This window comes from Hyla sarda, chromosome 10 (genome assembly GCF_029499605.1).
Source record: "Hyla sarda isolate aHylSar1 chromosome 10, aHylSar1.hap1, whole genome shotgun sequence".
Taxonomy (NCBI): domain Eukaryota; kingdom Metazoa; phylum Chordata; class Amphibia; order Anura; family Hylidae; genus Hyla; species Hyla sarda.
This window is the reverse complement of record NC_079198.1, coordinates 71,855,544-71,877,957: the sequence shown is the minus strand read 5'-3', so window position 1 is coordinate 71,877,957 and position 22,414 is coordinate 71,855,544. Positions and strand designations below refer to the sequence as shown.

At 44.9% G+C, this 22,414-nt stretch overlaps 1 protein-coding gene and 1 long non-coding RNA gene across 2 annotated transcripts in view; one reads left to right on the top strand and one right to left on the bottom strand.

Moving 5' to 3' along the window:
• The window catches only part of SCN2B (sodium voltage-gated channel beta subunit 2), a 38,157-nt gene extending 27,822 nt beyond the window's left edge, over nt 1-10,335 (bottom strand). Inside the window, exon 1 of the mRNA XM_056542760.1 lies at nt 10,137-10,335. Within this exon, the coding sequence (XP_056398735.1) occupies nt 10,137-10,203 (67 nt within the window). The 5' untranslated portion in view covers nt 10,204-10,335. The remainder of the gene's footprint in view (nt 1-10,136) is intronic.
• LOC130293730 (uncharacterized) overlaps nt 1-22,186 on the top strand; it is a 66,866-nt gene extending 44,680 nt beyond the window's left edge. Inside the window, exon 3 of the long non-coding RNA XR_008848275.1 lies at nt 21,681-22,186. This is a non-coding gene — a long non-coding RNA (uncharacterized LOC130293730). The remainder of the gene's footprint in view (nt 1-21,680) is intronic.
• Nucleotides 22,187-22,414: the final 228 nt, after the last annotated feature.

Genomic DNA, 22,414 nt, shown 5'->3' with positions numbered 1-22,414 from the left:
CAGAAACGATATACATCTGGAAGGAATCGTCACATCGGTCCGAGCTAGATGGAAAAAAAAGAATAAAAGAGGACGACTCTAATGAGAGTAGATGTTGCCTGTGAGTCCCACAAAGATATTGTATTATAACCATTTGGGCACTATAGATAGGCGGGGTTTACACTTGCGAACAATGGAAAACAAGTTTGGACATTCCACACATTTGACTAACTGGAGGGCACTAGGACTGCTTGGGAATGCACCGTCTCATAGACGGCAATGCATTTCCATGCGCTATCCGCAAAAAGAATAGATGAGTCTATTCTTTCTGCAGATGCCAGAATCTGAATTTTTGCACAAGAAACAAGCCGTGTGAACAGTGCAGCAGCTTCTCATTTAAATCAATGGGACTCTGCTGCTGTGGGATATGGAATTCCCAACGGACATTCTGTCATGTGAACATACCCATAGAGTGTTTGTATAGAGGTGCCAAGGGTGCCAGATAATTGCAGAAATCTTTTCCATAAGGTTTCTGTTATGGCACTTTATTGGTAACTAAAATTGTTTCAAGTGCATCTGTCGTACGTTTTATGCATATGACATTGCTAGCATAGCCAGAAAAGATATTCGATACTTTGCATATCTCCATAGATGTTGTTTGATCCTTTATTTTACCTGAGGCTATGGGGACATTTATCAATGGATATACACTGTTTTCTGGTTTTATTAGGCAACAAATTCTGTGCAGTTGCCATTGTTACGGTGTATTGGTTGAGGCACTATGGAGCACTTCAAGCTGTGGGCATTAAGTTATCATGTGCAAGTTTTTTGCGCACAAAGCCAAATAGGACAAACCTAGCTCTGCAGTTCCCTCATATCTATAATTGCGCCACATTTATCAAGCCCTGTGCATTATTTTGGTAAATTTTGAGCAGCCATGCAAAAAAATACTCCAAGCAAACATGGGTAAAATCTATACTACCTCACACCAACATTAATAAATGTCCATTCAAGTAGAATACAGACATAGCGCACATCTACAATCTTGTATAATGATCTGATTGCTTCTCAGCATAATATCAAAAACTAACAGGTTGTTAGTATACATTTTTGATCAAAAAGTACAAGCCCACTCGCCACGTCAAGGCCACCTATTCAGAGTGGGTCCCTAACGTCCCTAGCATAAAATGGCGCAGCACCAGGCGGCGACCACCACCGCCGCGACACAAGTGCCCACGGGGGGGAGCGACCCACTGGCAGAGCGGCCCCAATGCCTCTCAAACCAGTCTATAGGCCGCACCCGCCCGCAGACACAGCACCACGGCAGCAACAGACGCCGCCCCGCACCACACCAGTGTGAACAAGGTGTAATGGTTCACTTACCTTGCTCTCCCAGTCAGACTGGGAGGCTGCTAGGAGTGAAATGGCCCTGTTGTGGTTAATTACCACCTATATAGGTTTAGGCTGTGGGGGGTGGGGAAGAGTGCAGCACATGTTTAAAAAACAAAAAAAAGGGGGAAGAAAGAAATCACAATGTGGATTCAAGTAGAATACAGACATAGCGCACATCTACAATCTTGTATAATGATCTGATTGCTTCTCAGCATAATATCAAAAACTAACAGGTTGTTAGTATACATTTTTGATCAAAAAGTTTTTTTAAACATGTGCTGCACTCTTCCCCACCCCCCACAGCCTAAACCTATATAGGTGGTAATTAACCACAACAGGGCCATTTCACTCCTAGCAGCCTCCCAGTCTGACTGGGAGAGCAAGGTAAGTGAACCATTACACCTTGTTCACACTGGTGTGGTGCGGGGCGGCGTCTGTTGCTGCCGTGATGCTGTGTCTGCGGGCGGGTGCGGCCTATAGACTGGTTTGAGAGGCATTGGGGCCGCTCTGCCAGTGGGTCGCTCCCCCCCGTGGGCACTTGTGTCGCGGCGGTGGTGGTCGCTGCCTGGTGCTGCGCCATTTTATGCTAGGGACGTTAGGGACCCACTCTGAATAGGTGGCCTTGACGTGGCGAGTGGGCTTGTACTTTTTGATCAAAAATGTATACTAACAACCTGTTAGTTTTTGATATTATGCTGAGAAGCAACCAGATCATTATGCAAGATTGTAGATGTGCGCTATGTCTGTATTCTACTTGAATCCACATTGTGATTTCTTTCTTCCCCCTTTTTTTGTTTTTTTAAACATGTGCTGCACTCTTCCCCACCCCCCACAGCCTAAACCTATATAGGTGGTAATTAACCACAACAGGGCCATTTCACTCCTAGCAGCCTCCCAGTCTGACTGGGAGAGCAAGGTAAGTGAACCATTACACCTTGTTCACACTGGTGTGGTGCGGGGCGGCGTCTGTTGCTGCCGTGATGCTGTGTCTGCGGGCGGGTGCGGCCTATAGACTGGTTTGAGAGGCATTGGGGCCGCTCTGCCAGTGGGTCGCTCCCCCCCGTGGGCACTTGTGTCGCGGCGGTGGTGGTCGCTGCCTGGTGCTGCGCCATTTTATGCTAGGGACGTTAGGGACCCACTCTGAATAGGTGGCCTTGACGTGGCGAGTGGGCTTGTACTTTTTGATCAAAAATGTATACTAACAACCTGTTAGTTTTTGATATTATGCTGAGAAGCAACCAGATCATTATGCAAGATTGTAGATGTGCGCTATGTCTGTATTCTACTTGAATCCACATTGTGATTTCTTTCTTCCCCCTTTTTTTGTTTTTTTAAACATGTGCTGCACTCTTCCCCACCCCCCACAGCCTAAACCTATATAGGTGGTAATTAACCACAACAGGGCCATTTCACTCCTAGCAGCCTCCCAGTCTGACTGGGAGAGCAAGGTAAGTGAACCATTACACCTTGTTCACACTGGTGTGGTGCGGGGCGGCGTCTGTTGCTGCCGTGATGCTGTGTCTGCGGGCGGGTGCGGCCTATAGACTGGTTTGAGAGGCATTGGGGCCGCTCTGCCAGTGGGTCGCTCCCCCCCGTGGGCACTTGTGTCGCGGCGGTGGTGGTCGCTGCCTGGTGCTGCGCCATTTTATGCTAGGGACGTTAGGGACCCACTCTGAATAGGTGGCCTTGACGTGGCGAGTGGGCTTGTACTTTTTGATCAAAAATGTATACTAACAACCTGTTAGTTTTTGATATTATGCTGAGAAGCAACCAGATCATTATGCAAGATTGTAGATGTGCGCTATGTCTGTATTCTACTTGAATCCACATTGTGATTTCTTTCTTCCCCCTTTTTTTGTTTTTTTAAACATGTGCTGCACTCTTCCCCACCCCCCACAGCCTAAACCTATATAGGTGGTAATTAACCACAACAGGGCCATTTCACTCCTAGCAGCCTCCCAGTCTGACTGGGAGAGCAAGGTAAGTGAACCATTACACCTTGTTCACACTGGTGTGGTGCGGGGCGGCGTCTGTTGCTGCCGTGATGCTGTGTCTGCGGGCGGGTGCGGCCTATAGACTGGTTTGAGAGGCATTGGGGCCGCTCTGCCAGTGGGTCGCTCCCCCCCGTGGGCACTTGTGTCGCGGCGGTGGTGGTCGCTGCCTGGTGCTGCGCCATTTTATGCTAGGGACGTTAGGGACCCACTCTGAATAGGTGGCCTTGACGTGGCGAGTGGGCTTGTACTTTTTGATCAAAAATGTATACTAACAACCTGTTAGTTTTTGATATTATGCTGAGAAGCAACCAGATCATTATGCAAGATTGTAGATGTGCGCTATGTCTGTATTCTACTTGAATCCACATTGTGATTTCTTTCTTCCCCCTTTTTTTGTTTTTTTAAACATGTGCTGCACTCTTCCCCACCCCCCACAGCCTAAACCTATATAGGTGGTAATTAACCACAACAGGGCCATTTCACTCCTAGCAGCCTCCCAGTCTGACTGGGAGAGCAAGGTAAGTGAACCATTACACCTTGTTCACACTGGTGTGGTGCGGGGCGGCGTCTGTTGCTGCCGTGATGCTGTGTCTGCGGGCGGGTGCGGCCTATAGACTGGTTTGAGAGGCATTGGGGCCGCTCTGCCAGTGGGTCGCTCCCCCCCGTGGGCACTTGTGTCGCGGCGGTGGTGGTCGCTGCCTGGTGCTGCGCCATTTTATGCTAGGGACGTTAGGGACCCACTCTGAATAGGTGGCCTTGACGTGGCGAGTGGGCTTGTACTTTTTGATCAAAAATGTATACTAACAACCTGTTAGTTTTTGATATTATGCTGAGAAGCAACCAGATCATTATGCAAGATTGTAGATGTGCGCTATGTCTGTATTCTACTTGAATCCACATTGTGATTTCTTTCTTCCCCCTTTTTTTGTTTTTTTAAACATGTGCTGCACTCTTCCCCACCCCCCACAGCCTAAACCTATATAGGTGGTAATTAACCACAACAGGGCCATTTCACTCCTAGCAGCCTCCCAGTCTGACTGGGAGAGCAAGGTAAGTGAACCATTACACCTTGTTCACACTGGTGTGGTGCGGGGCGGCGTCTGTTGCTGCCGTGATGCTGTGTCTGCGGGCGGGTGCGGCCTATAGACTGGTTTGAGAGGCATTGGGGCCGCTCTGCCAGTGGGTCGCTCCCCCCCGTGGGCACTTGTGTCGCGGCGGTGGTGGTCGCTGCCTGGTGCTGCGCCATTTTATGCTAGGGACGTTAGGGACCCACTCTGAATAGGTGGCCTTGACGTGGCGAGTGGGCTTGTACTTTTTGATCAAAAATGTATACTAACAACCTGTTAGTTTTTGATATTATGCTGAGAAGCAACCAGATCATTATGCAAGATTGTAGATGTGCGCTATGTCTGTATTCTACTTGAATCCACATTAATAAATGTCCCCCTATGTTCAGGCCATTTTTAAGTCAATTTTAAATGTCAAAAAATGGACCAAAAAAACTCTGCCTCTGCTAAAAAAAACTGTGTGGAAACATACCATAAAACTTAGCACAGTATTTTTAACCTAAGGCAACCCCTAACAGGTGTAAAAATGTCTATTATGTTTATTTAGGTCAAAGGTTTCGCAAGCCTTTAACTTCCCAAGAGAAAAAAGCTGCAGTGCAGTGAGGAGTCAGCAAAGGATGCTGGGGGATGTCGGCTCTGAAGTCTGCAGTGCAGTGAGGAGTCAGCAAGGGATGCTGGGGGATGTCAGCTCTGAAGTCTGCAGTGCAGTGAGGAGTCAGCAAGGGATGCTGGGGATGTCAGCACTGAAGTCTGCAGTGCAGTGAGGAGTCAGCAAGGCATGCTGGGGGATGTCAGCTCTGAAGTCTGCAGTGCAGTGAGGAGTCAGCAAGGGATGCTGGGGGATGTCAGTTCTGAAGTCTGCAGTGCAGTGAGGAGTCAGCAAGGCATGCTGGGGGATGTCAGCTCTGAAGTCTGCAGTGCAGTGAGGAGTCAGCAAGGGATGCTGGGGGATGTCAGCTCTGAAGTCTGCAGTGCAGTGAGGAGTCAGCAAGGGATGCTGGGGGATGTCAGCTCTGAAGTCTGCAGTGCAGTGAGGAGTCAGCAAGGGATGCTGGGGGATGTCAGCTCTGAAGTCTGCAGTGCAGTGAGGAGTCAGCAAGGGATGCTGGGGGATGTCAGCTCTGAAGTCTGCAGTGCAGTGAGGAGTCAGCAAGGGATGCTGGGGGATGTCAGCTCTGAAGTCTGCAGTGCAGTGAGGAGTCAGCAAGGGATGCTGGGGGATTTCAGCTCTGAAGTCTGCAGTGCAGTGAGGAGTCAGCAAGGGATGCTGGGGGATGTCAGCTCTGAAGTCTGCTGTGCAGTGAGGAGTCAGCAAGGGATGCTGGGGGATGTCAGCTCTGAAGTCTGCAGTGCAGTGAGGAATCAGCAAGGCATGCTGGGGGATGTCAGCTCTGAAGTCTGCAGTGCAGTGAGGAGTCAGCAAAGGATGCTGGGGATGTCAGCACTGAAGTCTGCAGTGCAGTGAGGAGTCAGCAAGGCATGCTGGGGGATGTCAGCTCTGAAGTCTGCAGTGCAGTGAGGAGTCAGCAAGGGATGCTGGGGGATGTCAGCTCTGAAGTCTGCAGTACAGTGAGGAGTCAGCAAGGGATGCTGGGGGATGTCAGCTCTGAAGTCTGCAGTGCAGTGAGGAGTCAGCAAGGGATGCTGGGGGATGTCAGCTCTGAAGTCTGCAGTGCAGTGAGGAGTCAGCAAGGCATGCTGGGGGATGTCAGCTCTGAAGTCTGCAGTGCAGTCAGGAGTCAGCAAGGCATGCTGGGGGATGTCAGCTCTGAAGTCTGCAGTGCAGTGAGGAGTCAGCAAGGCAGGCTGGGGGATGTCAGCTCTGAAGTCTGCAGTGCAGTGAGGAGTCAGCAAGGCAGGCTGGGGGATGTCAGCTCTGAAGTCTGCAGTGCAGTGAGGAGTCAGCAAGGCATGCTGGGGGATGTCAGCTCTGAAGTCTGCAGTGCAGTGAGGAGTCAGCAAGGCATGCTGGGGGATGTCAGCTCTGAAGTCTGCAGTGCAGTGAGGAGTCAGCAAGGCATGCTGGGGGATGTCAGCTCTGAAGTCTGCAGTGCAGTGAGGAGTCAGCAAGGCATGCTGGGGGATGTCAGCTCTGAAGTTTGCAGTGCAGTGAGGAGTCAGCAAGGCATGCTGGGGGATGTCAGCTCTGAAGTCTGCAGTGCAGTGAGGAGTCAGCAAGGCATGCTGGGGGATGTCAGCTCTGAAGTCTGCAGTGCAGTGAGGAGTCAGCAAGGCATGCTGGGGGATGTCAGCTCTGAAGTCTGCAGTGCAGTGAGGAGTCAGCAAGGCATGCTGGGGGATGTCAGCTCTGAAGTCTGCAGTGCAGTGAGGAGTCAGCAAGGCATGCTGGGGGATGTCAGCTCTGAAGTCTGCAGTGCAGTGAGGAGTCAGCAAGGCATGCTGGGGGATGTAAGCTCTGAAGTCTGCAGTGCAGTGAGTGCAGTGATGCAGCACATCAGGATCAGTACAAGATAAGTAATGTCAACCCTGTAGGTGTAGGGTAACATAAATTAAAGAGGATTTATGTAGATCAGACTTGATCACTGTGCAGATGAAAAGGTTGACAACTTTATTATATACTTCATGAGTTAATTCTTTACCACTATAAGATATTTGTTTACTACAAGTAAAAAAAAAGCTGCAAAAGCTTTACTTGACTAGTCCTGCACTCAGCTTAGCTGTACCCAGGCTATTCAGCGCTCTATGAGCTAAAGAAGTAGCATTTTCAATGGCATGTATTGCATTAAATGCCAGCATTAAAGGAAACTGACAGATGGATCAACTCCAATAACCTGAATATACAGGTGGAGAGTGTGGGTGATCTGGAGTAAATCAATGTATTCTTTACACTAATCCATTTAGCCGTTCTAAAGATATAGCACAATCTTGCCGTATGCAAATTAACTCTTAACTGCACTGGAGGCAGGTCTGAAGACTATCCGCACCTCTGATGACATCTCCTGGGTGCTGTTTGTTCCACCCCTCTTCTTAAGGAGATAAGTATTGATGAGCACAAATGGGACCCAGGGGACGGCATCAGAGGTACGGATAGTCTTTAGATCCACCTCCAGTGCAGTTAAGAGATAATTTGCATATTGCAAGATTGTGCTATATCTCAGGATTGGCTGAACAGATTGGAGTAATGAAAACAGGGTTTTACTCGGGATTACCCACACTAACCACCTGTATATTCAGGTTAGTTGGGTTGGCCCATCTGTAAATTCTCCTTTAAGGTAGGGTGACAGGTAGGGTATACGTAGCATATTTAACGCTGCACAAAACCTGCTGTACATCGAGAAATATGCTGTGTATTCTCCTATGAGCAGACACACAGGGCTACCCAGCAGCAGCCCTATGTGTGCAGCAAAATACCCGCACGTCACGTCTGTGCTCTTGCCCCGCCTCCAAACCTCACTGCACACACAGGGCTGCCGGCGGGTAGCCCTGTGTGTCTGCTCATAGGATAATGCACAGCTAATTTCCCGCCGCACAGCAGGTTTTGTGCCGCGTGAAATACACTGCGTATATGCTATGTTTGACCCTACCCTTAACGTTTTCTGCATGATATAGAAATGTTCATTTGCTACATCTGTATACACATCAGCCGCTACCGTTCAATTGCCTTTTGGCAGTTTACTACACTGTTTCATTCTACATTTCAGGTTGAAACATAAAGTTTATTCAAAAGTTATCGAACTTTTCATTTATATAGTGATAAAGCTTTACATAAAACTGGGAAATCCCTTCGGTATTCCAAGCTAAAAATTAAAAGAATGCATAGTACATCAATGCAAGAACATTATGATTGTAATTCACACATCTGCATCTTACATATCTGATGATAACATGGAATAAGAGAGTTCCCTGGGATATGATAATCTTTACAGCAGAATTATTATTATTATTATTATTTTATATATATAAAGCGACCGAAATGTCTAGGTCCCCACAAATGAGTACAGAAACTTTTTTCAACCTTGCCTTCTAATATCTCTGACAACTCTCTTTTATTACCCTCTCTTGCAGGTAACCCCCTTCCCTACCCTCTCCCTTCTGTCTCCTGTATGATTGCTGCACTGCGGGTATATCCTGGACCGGCATCTGGTGCACTGTGTAGGTCACATTGCAGAGTGAATGGTATAAGAAGGGTTAAGGGACCCCTAGTGGAGACTTTCGGTGTTGCAGACCCTTCTGGTCATCGGAATGGCAAGGGTAACTTGCACAGCACTTAATTCTTACATGATCAATATCTACTCTGCTGAGTCAAGTTAACAAGAGGAGGGTGCAGGGGCTGATAGCATTGAGGTAGAAGCTGGAATAGTTTTACTAGATGCAGCATGTTGGCTATTTCAGGTGATGATGTAATGGGGCTAAGCGTCATATAATCTCATATACCTACACTGTAGGGCAGTATTTCCCAGCCAGGGTGCCTCCAGCTGTTGCAAAACTACAACTCCCAGCTTACCCGGGCATGCTGGGAGTTGTAGTTTTGCAACAGCTGGAGTCACCCTGGTTGGGAAACACTGCTTTAGGGAAAGCATGTTAGTATCATATCAGCAACTGATACATAAATGTTGCAGAAAATTATTCTATCTCTTTATGTATATGTATATATATATATATATATATATATATATATATATATATATATATATATATATATATATATATTATCTATCTCATATCTATCTATCTCTCTCTCTCTCTCTATATATATATATATATATATATATATATATATATATATATATATATATATATATATATATCTTTCTCTTATCCATCTATATTTTGTTATTATTCCAAATCAAATGCAGCAGGTAGGTACTGTACTGTGATGATATGATATGACAGATATGATATATTGCAAATACTGTGAGGTTATGGAGTGTAATGCCGAAATGTGATCACCGCAATCGTAACACTGATATGATCACAATATGATCACAATATGATCCCTTATGATTAAATAGCTCAAGATATTGTAAAGATCATAGTGACCCCAAGATAGAGTATATCATATATACAGTATATTTTAAGTACGGCAATTTTTTAAAATATTTTGATCTATGGACTTTTACCCAATCCTTGTTTTCATTCACATTGACCCAACGTTTTCCATCAATAGGCCTTCATCCCATGCCCCTTATCTAGGAAACCTCTAGTATTCCTATTCATGCTACTAGTGCCTGGAAATTGCATTAAATAAGCCGAATCCTCCCGTATCCCATATTTTAGCCATCACCCTGTATTTATTGTCAGCCCGTACTAATCCTCCCTGGAATCCCTTCTGCTTCTCCGTCTAAGTCCCTCGGTGCAGGCTCTAAGCAGCGATCATTTTTTCGCATCCTTTTTGCTACAATTAGATCAGGCATATAATGGGGTTTAGGTTGTATGCGTTAAATAATAACCGGTAAATAGCCTATGGTTTATGGCATTATTTAAAGGAGGATCTTCCTATCACCCCCTATATGACACTAATACAGTCTTGAATTCAGATGCAATTTGATTTCCTTTTCATCATTTTTAATCACTATATTGTTTTATTATGATGATGATTATTTTATCATTTATCTGCTGTATGCGTGGGTGTCATTTACCCCAGTTGGCAGTGAAAGGGTTACTGTGGAGTGTGCGGAGGGTGGAAGTGCATTGCGGCAGATGTATACCCAGCTGTGCATGCAGAACTGGCCATACAACTTACCCAGGAGGCTGAGTGCCAGTGTTACCAAGCTTAGCCCTGGGGGTGTTGGGCGCTCTCTCTTGCCCATGGCCTGGGAGGGGTGAGGGGGGTCTCCGGCTGGTGTCCTGGAATATATCTATATATATATATAATGTAATTTTCCCTCGATGGTGCAGCTCTGACAGAACTGTAAACTCAATATGGCCGGATCTCTGGCTGCAGCAGAGATGCAGGAGGGTTGGGGGTGGTGGGTGGTGGGAACACTTGTTTTTATGGTTGCTGGATTTCCTGGAATGATGCAGGAGGGTGAAAGAAAAAAAAATTCCTTACTCCAATCTTTTTCATGTATCCGTGTTTCGTTTTTTGCGTATGTGTTTATTATTAGACAGATATAATTAATCTTTACAATGTATTTAAATATATGTGAACAGCTTTTTTTTTTTTCTGCATCCATTATACTGGAGTTTTATCAAAACCTCTCAAGATTCCTATTGATTTTTGTAATATCTTTCCAAGACCATCCTTTGCATCATTTAGTAACTCTAAAGCAATGTTCCCCAACCACAGTGCCTCCAGCTGTTGTACAACTACAACTGCCAGCATGACCGGAAATCCAAAGGCTGTCGGCATGCTGAGAGATGTAGTTTTGCAACAGTTGGAGGCACCCTGGTTGGTACTACTCTATCTACATTACTAATGAAACATGTATACCTGTACAAAAAGCAAGTCACCCAGCTTTCCCAGCACATTATCTAGCAGCATGACAGGGGATTAATAAATATGTAAAAAAAAAAAAAAAAATTTTGACACATGACCCATTCATCTTTATAAAATAAGCATTTCCAAAAAGTGATATTATTTTTTTAATAGATAAATTGCATAGTTTAGTAACTCTTTAGCAATGTTTCCCAAACAGGGTGTCCCAGCTGTTGCACAGCTACAACTCTGAGCATGCCTGGAAAGCCAAAGGCATGCTGGGAGTTGTAGTTTTGCAACAGCTGGAGGCACCCAGGTTGTAAAACACTACTCTAACTGCAGTACTAATGAAACATGAGATTAAAAAATATGTAAAAAATAATATTTACAAACACACGATCTATTCAAACAATATGGATAGTATTGATAAATCATTTCCAAAAAAAGTATTTTTTTTAAAGATAAACTATATATGTATACATAATACCTCTCCTCTCCTCCCCTCCCCTCCACTCTCCTCTCTAGGGTTTGGAAATATCTGTGATAAAGGGTGGTATATCCACCCGAAACGCGTCCACATGTCCACTTGATGTCTTCCTTTGGATAGGGGATAAGATGTCTCGGGGTGGAGTACCCCTTTAAAATACTGACCAAAATACTATATGCCTAAGGCTTGGTTCACACAGTGTAAATGAAAAGTAAAAAAACGGCAGTAAAAAAGTTATAAATAGTGGACATTTTCTTTATCTAATAAGGTCAGTGCACACATTGTATAAAAAAAACTGTAATTCGAACACAATTCCAAGCTGGTTTTCCATAGACTTTAAATTAAAAAAAATTTGGAATTGACCCCCAATTTTTTTTTGAAAACAGACGTTTTTGCTTTAGATCTGATTTTTCAGCCATAAATGGACAAAAATAAGACTGCAAAACAAAATATCGCCTTTTTTAGGGTGTGTGAATAGGGTCTTAAAGGAGAACTCCAGGATATAAAAATTGTCCCCCATACTGCCGGCAGTAAAAAAAATAAAGATGTACATACCTTGCTTCGCTCCCCCGGGGCCTCCGGTAACCGTCTCCAGTCTCTGCCGCGATCCTCTTCCTGGTTGCCGATGGTCGGCGAGTCACACTGCCAATCACCAGCCGCAGTGAAGTCCCAACTCGGCTGGCGATAGGCTGAGCGGCTGTGTGACGTTTGTGTCCTGAATTCATTTGGTGGAGACATATAAACCTTTCTCTGGTGAGGATCGCACAGCGGAGCTTGCAAGAGGCTGTCTGTCAATTATGCACAGAAGCAGCGATAATGAAACCAAGCAGGTTTATTAGTTTAAAATACAAAAACTGGTACAGATGCAGAGACAACGCGTTTCGCAGGGATCCCCTTGCTTCGTCAGGTTATAAAGGAGACCTGACGAAGCAAGGGGATCCTTGTGAAACACATTGTCTCTGCATCTGTAGCAGTTTTTGTATTTTAAACTAATAAACCTGCTTGGTTTTATTGCTGCTGCTTCTGTGCATAATTGACAGACAGCCTCTTGCAAGCTCCGCTGTGCGATCCTCACCAGAGAAAGGTTTATACCTCTCCACCAAATGAATTTGCCTGACCGCCATCACTGATGTCCAGGACCGGGACGCAAGGCTGCTGCAAGGATCGCTTTGAGTTCATATACTCATACATGTGCTTCACAGTGTTGTGCCTGCTGCGCAACACCGAAAGGTGAGTGAGCAATCTCACCTGTGTTCTGAGTATACTTTTTACTTTTATTAATTGGGAAATTACTGCACTTAGAGAGCGCCTCTCTCTCTCTCTTTCTTTCTCTGTTCCCTTTTACACATATGCTCCTGTTTGTGTCCTGAAGCATTCTCACACTGCCGCTCAGCCTATCGCTGGCCGAGTCGGGACTTCACTGCGGCCGGTGATTGGCTGAGCGCAGTATGACTCGCCGACCACCGGCAACCAGGAAGAGGATCGCGGCGGAGACCAGAGACGGTTACCGGAGGCCCCGGGGGAGCGAAGCAAGGTATGTACATCTTTATCTTTTTTTACTGCCGGCAGTATGAGGGACAATTTTTTTATTCTGGAGTTCTCCTTTAACTGATGTTAAACTCCTTTAACTCCTTTAACTGTTCTCCTTTAATGTAAAAAAGGTTGTCTACGGCTACAGGGTGGCATGCACAGCAGCAAATTGTATCAAAGTTGCCTGCCATAGAAAAATAGTTAGACAGCACAATCCGTCATCAGCACAATTCCTATAATATGAATAGATTTTTTTTTTGCTGGATTCAAGCAAAAAATTACATATACAGTTTTTAGCTGGACAGAATAGCGAAGAGGTCTGTGTCATCCTATTCTGCAAAAAAAAAAGTGACAAAGTAATAAATCTGAGACATTTTGACACATGCTTTATAATAGAAACCAATGTATCCCTTAAATAGATCTGCTACAAGAGTCTTTATGGCCTTGAGACTGCCGCAAAAAATTCTTCTGTGTGCACAGTGCATCACAATCTCATTGAAATCAATGGGACTCTGCTGTAGCAGAATTTCCGAGCAGAATATTCCCACTGAATTCCACTTGGAAATTCCATTGTGCGAACATAGCCTAAGTCAGTCAAGCATGCATGTGTTTTGAATGGCAACAGCCATATCCAAAGTTCCCCCAATATCCTCAGTCATGAGGCCCTCAGTCAGGGGCGGACTGACAACACTCAGGGCCCCCGGAACAACGGAACAAATAAAGCAAGGGCCCCCTGTGAGGCTTTGCCCCTGGCAACATCTCTGCCCCTATTCCACCCAAATCCGTTCTTATGCACCACCCCTACACACAAAATAAATAAAAATGTAATTATTCAAATATATATATATATATATATATATAATGTTAACGTAGGTAAATCATTTTACATGACCAATAATAATAGAATACAAGGAGGAAATATATACCACCACACAATAACTGGATAATACTGCTATACTATACCACTATACACAGACCAGTATTTCCCCATACAGTGCCCATATAGCGGTAGATACCAGCTGTACACAGGATCTGTACACCATATAAGTGATTATATACAGGACCATATGACGATAGATATCAGCTGTACACAGGACTGTATACTATATAAGTGATTACAGTTACATCTAGGGACTCACAATTACATCTTTTCTGATCAGTGTCATCCTCTTTCCTTTTCTTTTCCATCCAGCTCTGACCACCATGTTGACTTTTTCCAGCCAAAACTCATCTCCTAACATCTGCAGAACAAACACGTTAGACTCCAGTTTTTTTCCCAGCGCCCTCCCCTCCTCTACACAATCTCCCCACCTATAGGCCCACATGCTGACGCTCCTGTTCCCCACTAATCACCACCTGGTTTCTGGTGATATTATGGAGACCACACTAGTGCCTGTTCAACCAATGACTGCCTGAGGCAGGACACCGCTGTGGCCAGTGATTGGCTGAGCAGACATTAGTAGCGGTGATGAGCGAGGACCTAGAGCGTTGGTGCCGCAGCTGTGGGGGATTGAAGAGTATGGCTTTTTAATGCCACCCAGAGGCATATATAACATTTTTTATGCCTTGATAACACCTTTAAGGGCCCTTGATAAGTAATTCCCCCATTAACTAGGTAGTCCCCCCATCAGGTAGGTATGTCCCCCTGGTAGATATGCAGGTAGGGCTCCCCAATAGGTAGATAGGACCCCTGATAGATATGTCCCCCTAACAAGTAGGCAGATAGGGATCCCCAGTAGGTAGATAGAACCCCTGGTAGGTATGTCCTCCCAGTAGTTAGGCAATATAGGGCTCCTCTGTAGGTAGATAGGGCCCCTGATAGATATGTCCCCCTATTAGGTAGGCAAGAAGGGCTCCCCAGTAGGTAGATAGAACACATGGTAAGTATATCCCCCAGTAGATAGACAGGTAGGGCTCTACAGTAGTTAGATGGGGCCCCTGATAGATATGTTCACCCAGTAGGTAGGCATGAAGGGCTCCCCAGTAGGTAGATAGAACACATGGTAAGTATATCCCCCCAATAGATAGACAGGTAGGGCTCTCCAGTAGGTAGATTGGGCCCCACCCCCTTAGTAAACAGGTAAGCCCCCCCCCCCCCTCAGTGGTAGGCAGGACATGTTTGACCACATTTGTAAAAAAAAAAAAAACTTACATCTGCATCTCAGCAGGGTCTTCTGCCTGCTGTATGCTAGTAGAGGGTGCGCTGACGTCCTGCACTGGCCCTCTGCTTCCTATAGACTACAGCATACAGCTACAGTTTTATAGTTAGCCTGTCATAAATTTCAGCTGTATGTGCGGAAAGCTGCATATACAGCTGATGCCTGAGAGTGATGTTCTGCAGTCTCGGGAACTGGAGTATCAGATCTAAACTCTTGTGCCCCGGATCCTTAGGGAGCCCTGTTGTGAATGGGGGCCCTGGGCAATTGACTGCCTGGGGATCCAGGACAAGTGTCCTGGATCCCTAGTAGCAGCGGTGGGCTCTTTACACGGCCGGGCCCTCAGACCATGTCCAAATGGAACGGCTGGTCAATATGTCCCTGCCCTCAGTTTGCTCAGCTGACACAAATGTGTATGTCCAGCTTTAGGGTGCATTCACACGGGCGTATTTGTGGCCCCTGAAGTGCTGCCCTCTTTGTGCCTGCTAATAGCGGCAATCCGCCGCTACCAGCAGACACACTGTGAAGTGCGAGTCGCAGTGTATCCGCATATCCCGCACATCGCGGCTGCTCCCCCAGCTCCCTGAGCTACACAGAGAGCGGCCGTGATGTGTGCGAGTACACTGCAGGGTAACTCGCACATCGCAGTGTGTCTGCTGGTAGCGGCGGATTGCCGCTATTAGCAGGCACAAAGAGGGCAGCACTTTAGGGGCACTTTAGGCAGCTGCGGATCCGCTGACGAATACGCCCATGTGAATGCACCCTTAGAGTACATTCACATGGGCAGATTACCTTTGGAACTTCCACAGTATATTTGCTGCGGAAAATCTGCAGCAGATTTTTCTACCATTGACTTCAATAGGTCCGAAGGAAAATACCTGATTTTCTGCTGACTTATTGGATATTCCACAGGTAATTTTCCCGTGTGAACGTACCCTTATATGAGATCCCCTAAATTAGTGTCTTCCAAACATCTTCAGACCAGGGAACCCTAAAGCACTCTACTGAGACCTTAATATGTTCTCCATACAGATGACGTCACCAGACCGCAATGGCTGATGCACATTGTTTGAGGAGGTGCATGTCTGAAAGGAATAAATGTTTTTATTATGCTATACAAGCATTCACTGTGATGCTGGTGAATGTTCTGCTGTTATCTCAAGAATGGTGGACACCAATGACCACATGGAGGACATGGCCAGGTAAAGTGTATATCCAGAGTTTCAGACCAATTTGATCTTCAGCTACAGCGTAGAGAGATGCAAGCTACGCTGGGCGGTACAATCACCGAGGGAACTAAACTTCACCCAGTGAGTTCCGTGCACCAGCCTTATTAACAAGAAGAGGGCTCGTGAACGGAACTTGCTGGGCATCTTACAGTTGCATCGGCTGCATCTTGAAATTAAAGCGGTTTGCCCACATTGGGCCTCATTTACTAAGAGGGGTGTGTAGTTTTCTATGTGGGTTTTTGTTTCCGACAGGTGTTTCTCCACGATATTAACTATTGTATCTTCTTTTATTTGGTGATTTTCCCTAAGTTTTGTTCTTTTTACAATGTTCTGAGCTGTTGTTTTCTTCCGGAGCTCAAATCCACCACATTTTATGTGGAAACATTAGTAAACTTGTAGGTTGTAGCTAAAAATGTTTGCTTTTTTTAAAGAAATGCCCATTTTCATGGATAGCCATGCCTCTTTGTAGGATTTTCTGAGTAAAATGGAGAGTGAGTAGGGTTTTGGGGATTTTTTGTTGGAAATTCTGGTGCATGACACATGCGACGCAAAAAACCCTACAAAATCTACTCAGAAAAGCCTTAGTAAATAAGTCCCATTGTGTTTTCTGCTCCCTGCATCACTCCTTTACTGTTTACTTCCCGGTTTGGACAAGGGGCAGGACGTTTGAATTACACAGTCTGTTCACACAGTGTTGAAGCAATGCAGGGAGCTTCCTATGGTGTATGGTCTCCTGTCCAGCCACCTTCTGTGTAAGACAAGCTAATGATAGATGGCTCCAGGGACACTACACAAACCCTGAGCCTTCTGTGATGAGTCTATCACATACCAAAAAGGAGGGGCAGGGAGCAAACTATGGAGATCCCAACAACCCAGGAGACGGCGGGATGTCATCAGCTCGGCCATCCACTTCAACAGCGAAATAGTGATCAGTATCCTCAGCAACAAGCTGTAAACAATGAGAGCAAAGAATGGGCACAACATAAAAAGTAAGCAATTTTGCTGATAACATGCATTAGCAAAATTGCTTACTTTTGTATTATGACAAAATAAATGGTGATGTAGGACATGGGAAAATCCCTTTTAAACTGTGGTGGATAACAATGAATGTAATGCTGAGCCAAGGAAGAGCATTTGCATTGAAGACAGAATAAAATCAGTGTCTTCTCTGGAGACACCAGAATGTTGGTTTGCACAATCTCCTGAGAACAATACGTGCATGCAGTAATAGTCCTCCTGAAAATGGGTTCTGCACTGTGCTGAATTGGCAAGAAATTTAACTCATGAATGGGCTGTGACATTGAAAAGACTGCAGTCTCGACTGTTTTGCATGTCACCAATGTACATTCCTGAACTTAGATTCTTAAAGGGAATTTATCATCAAAAAAAAACTTATCATTTAAAATATGTAAAAAAAAAATGTTGCTGATGTTTGTAATATTATGGCCTAGATTTATCAAACAGTCCCCCCCCCCCCCCCACATTAGGTAGGCGACAGTTTCCCCATGGCAGGGACCCCCACCAACAAAATCCTTAAGTAAAAATGTAGTAATGTAATTGTCGCACTCAGCCTGGCCGACAGCTGTCCGGGCATGCTGGGAGTTGTAGTTTTGCAACAGCTGGAGGCACACACATGGCCCATTTATATCTAGCAACATATAAAAGTGCTTAACAAGGAGGCATGACATGAGACAATACATATCCGGCACCTATAGGGGGCGTCACCCATATCCCGCATCCTCAGTATGGGGTCACACATGCAGGTCACACACATATTGCATGTTTGCCTCCCTGTGTCACCATCCCCCACTAACTCACTCCCTCCTCCAGGCAGCCACGCCCACTGCTTCCTGATTGGTCACCCTTTAACTCAGGAGCATCATACTGAAAATCGGCATATATTTGCTCAGTCCCTCTAAGGCAGTGGTCTGAAACTATGGCCCTCCAGATATTGCAAAACTTCAACTCGCAAGCATGCTGGGAGTTGAAGTTTTGCAACATTTGGAGGGCCAAAGTTTGAGACCACTGCCCTGCGGTATGTACAGGTTACTGGCACTCTTTTTTTTTTTTTTTTCAGAGTGACCACAGGTCCTCTTTAACCCCTTAATGAAATACGGTTTTTCCGTTTTTGCACTTTTGTTTTTCCTCCTTACGTTTTAAAAATAATAACCTTTTCAATTTAGCACCTAAAAATCCATATGAGGGCTTATTTTTTGCGCCACCAATTCTAATTTGTAATGACATCAGTCATTTTACTCAAAAATCTATGGCGAAAAGAGAAAGAAAATCATTGGGCGACAAAATGTAATAAAAAACGCCATTTTGTAAATTTTTTGGGGGCTTCCGTTTCTACGCAGTACATTTTTCAGTAAAAATGACACTTTATCATTATTCTGTAGGTCCATGCGATTAAAATGATACCCTACTTATATAGGTTTGATTTTGTTGTACTTCTGAAAAAAATCATAACTACATGGAAAATCTATACATTTAAAATTGTCCTCTTTTATTTTTCCACGTACGGGGCAGTATGAGGGATCATTTTTTTGCGCCGGGTTCTGAAGTTTTTATCAGTACTAGTTTTGTTTTTAATCTGACTTTTTGATCGCTTTTTTATAACATTTTTATGGTTTAGAATGTGACCAAAAATACACTATTTTGGACTTTTTTGCGCATACGCCATTGACCATGTGGTTTTATTAACTATATATTTTTATAGTTCGGACATTTACGCACGCGGTGATACCACATATGTTTATTTTTATTTACACTGTTTTATTATGGGAAAAGGGGGGTGATTCAAACTTTATTAACTTTTTTTTCCACTTTTTTTGCAATATTATAGCCCCCATAGGGGTCTATAACATGCAGTACATTGATTCAATACATTGATCAATGCCTTTGCATTGCAATTAATTGATCAATGTTATCGGCAGTTGATTGCTCAAGCCTTGATTTCAATCGCTGATTGAACGCACATGAGGCAGGAATGGCACCCTCCTGATGCGTCCTAGCTGATCAGGACATCGCGATTTTACCGCGATGGTCCCGATCAGCCTGACTGAGCTGCCGGGAAGCTTTCACTATAGATGCAGCGATCAACTTTGATCGCCACGTCTAAAGAGTTAATGCTGGACATCTGCCTTAACGGTGATGTCCCACATCAGCCATGGGTCCTGGCTGCTGATAGCAACCGGGACTGTTCAGGTATGATGCGAACTCAGCTCCTGAGCTCGCTTCATAACCCTCCCGTGCCGCAGCGCCGTTTATAAATGGCAGCTTGTGGCAAGGGATTAGATGGGCACTATCATTAAAATTAATGTTTGCTATTGCACTCCTTATGATAAATAAAAAAAACTATTTCTAATGTACTTTGTTTTAAAAAAAAAAATGAAGTTTTCTATGTTTTAATTGTGTTTAAAAAAAGCTGCCACTAGGTGTCTCCTTACTTGTCCAGAGCACATTTCCCCCCATCTCTTGCACAGACTTTGGACTCCTGCTGGCCTGGCAGAAGTCCAAAATGAGGAATTGCAGTCTGGAGTGAAAATACAGAGCAATATCAAGGTAGAAAACTAAAAAATAATAAAAAATAAAGGCAGGGGGTGGATTATCATGATGGGGGCAGTGAACTGGGAGGATTATAACATTTTACAAGATCATGAGAGGTACTCTTTAAAGTACCTCTCAAATCCCCTTTCCGAGCACTAGGGCCCCCCGCAATCTCCTGTTTGGAGCCCCGGTGCACTAGCACAGGAGCGCATTACAACCCCTGCCTTAAGTGGAGGCCTCCATATAGCTCTATGGTAGAGCTGAAGACTGGCGAACTACACAAAGTAGGCGTGGCGGCCTCCGCTTCAGCCTCCATGACGTGTTCCTGTGCTAGCGCATCGGGGCTCCAAATAGGAGATCACGGTGGCCCCCAGCGTTCTGCAGTTCCTTTGTTATTCCCCGTGGAAATATTTACATGAATTGGGGGCTGGGTAGCACCATTCCCCTGACAATAGGGTGTGCCGCTTTAGACAGTGTTTTTTCATTCTGTAATTCCACAAGTTTTACTTACCAGACAGAACTAGATAATGGAGATTGTTAGAATTTGTGTTTTCTGAGTTAAGTAATTCCTAATACTGCAGTCCTGGGGCTTGTTGAGACAAGTGGATATTTCATTTCTTTCCAAACAGAACATAATGTGAGTAAACCACAAGAGATGAGAAAGTGCCTGTGTGCGGTCCACAGGGACATTACCATTAAAAAAAAAGTCCAAAAATCTAATCGAAAAATTGAATCGGAAAATATGCTAATAGTGTTGTGTCTGTTATCACTTACCCCTAATAACAGCCCCTTCCAGCAGGTTACCATGTGCGATGTGACTTAAATGTGTGTATATATATATATATATATATATATATATATATATATATATATATACACACATACACACATACACATTTCTCTTTTTTTATCTTTTTCAAGCCTGGTCGTTTGACCATTTTATTTTGTAGCACCTTTTGAGCCCCAAGGAGGAGTGTTGGAGTGAATTTGTTGTACTTTACACCCTGAAGCATTTGAGGAAGGAGCAGCAACCAGGTTTTTATGCATGGTTCATTTGCTTCAGTACGAGTTGTGCTGGCAATTTATCAACTCCCATAGTTTTTTTTTGCTATTGGTAAAATGTCCGCACTGAAATTTTCCATGCTGACATGCCACCATGTGAACATAGCCTTAGGGTAGGGTCACTCGTATTTAATGCTGCGGATGTGCTGCTAGCAGTTACAGAGCGACTGCAGAGCACACTCCCTGCTGCTGCCGGGTAGCTCTCTGTGTCAACTTGTGACTGCTGGCGGTAAACCTGCTGCTACGAGTGGACACACAGAGCTACAGAGAGCAGGGAGTTTGCTCTGCTGTCTCTCTGTGACTGCCGGCAGCCAATTGGCAGCATCAAATCCAGTGTGGATACGCTGTGTTTGACCCTACCCTTAGGCTAGCTTTCCATGCATGTTTTCTTCTGGCATGTTTTGAAAAAACGAATGGCAAATATAAAGAGAAGACTTATATGTCTCCTTCCTATTGGATCCACTTCTGACTTTGGCTGAAAAACTGCAGTGGCAGTTTTCAAAAAAAAATTACAAAAAAAAACCTGTGTGAAAACGTAGCCTTATTGACATTAGTAGGAGTTATGGAAACAACATAGCTTGCTGTGCTATGCTGTATACATAACTCCCATTAAAGTCAATCAGATGTCCACATGTTTGTGTTCCATCTTTATGTAACGTTGTGCCCTCCCTTACCTTTTCTCCTGGCATAAGATATCCTGAGATGACCAGCATTAAATATAAAGTGTTATAATGAAAGTTTTTTTCTTTCTTTCAAAGCTTATCATATTGTGTCTTTCATCAGTTGGTATCTCATGCCAAGAGAAAAGATTAGGTAAAATATATGTTCAGCCTTTTCATCAATTTTTTTCCCCCAGACAGCCAGCTACTTCATCTACCCCTATAATGGGAAGCATGCAGACTTGGTGCCTGGAACAGCACAAGCTATATACAGCCCCATGCTCACCGTGCATGTGCCTTAGTACAGCAGAGCAGGGGAGAAAGAGATCCTGTTGTAGGGGAGTAAAGATGAGGTGAGTATGTACAGGGAGTTTTTTCTCTTGAGGGGAGGCTCTTTACTGGGGGCGGGCAGCATCTACATCCTTGAGGCACCTACTGAGGGGAACCTGGCTACCTATTTGGGGCAACTTCCTACTAGGGGGCCACCTACCTACTGTCAGGCTTCTGGCTACCTACTAAAGGGTACATTCCTATTTAGAGGGACTTTTCTACCTACAAGGGGATCCTGGCTATCTACTGGGGGACGTTACCTAATGGGAACATCTATTTCCCTGCAGGGGTGCTCTTGCTATCTACTGAGAAGCACCTATCTATCTAATGGTGGCATCTATCCACTACTAGGGAGGCAGCTACCAACGGCAGCACTTATCTACTAGCAGGCCCGTCGCTACAGGACAGGCAAACCAAGCAATTGCTTGGGCCCCCGAGCACAGCCAGTGCTTGCCCGTCCTGTAGCGATTAACAATCCTGCTCTTGGAGTTTGTGCTCCGGGCCCCAGGCACCCAGTCAAACAAGAGGGCCCCCGAATGTCTGACATTTTTTTAAATAAACTAATTTGCAGCTTTGGAGTTCTTCTCACCTCACCACAATC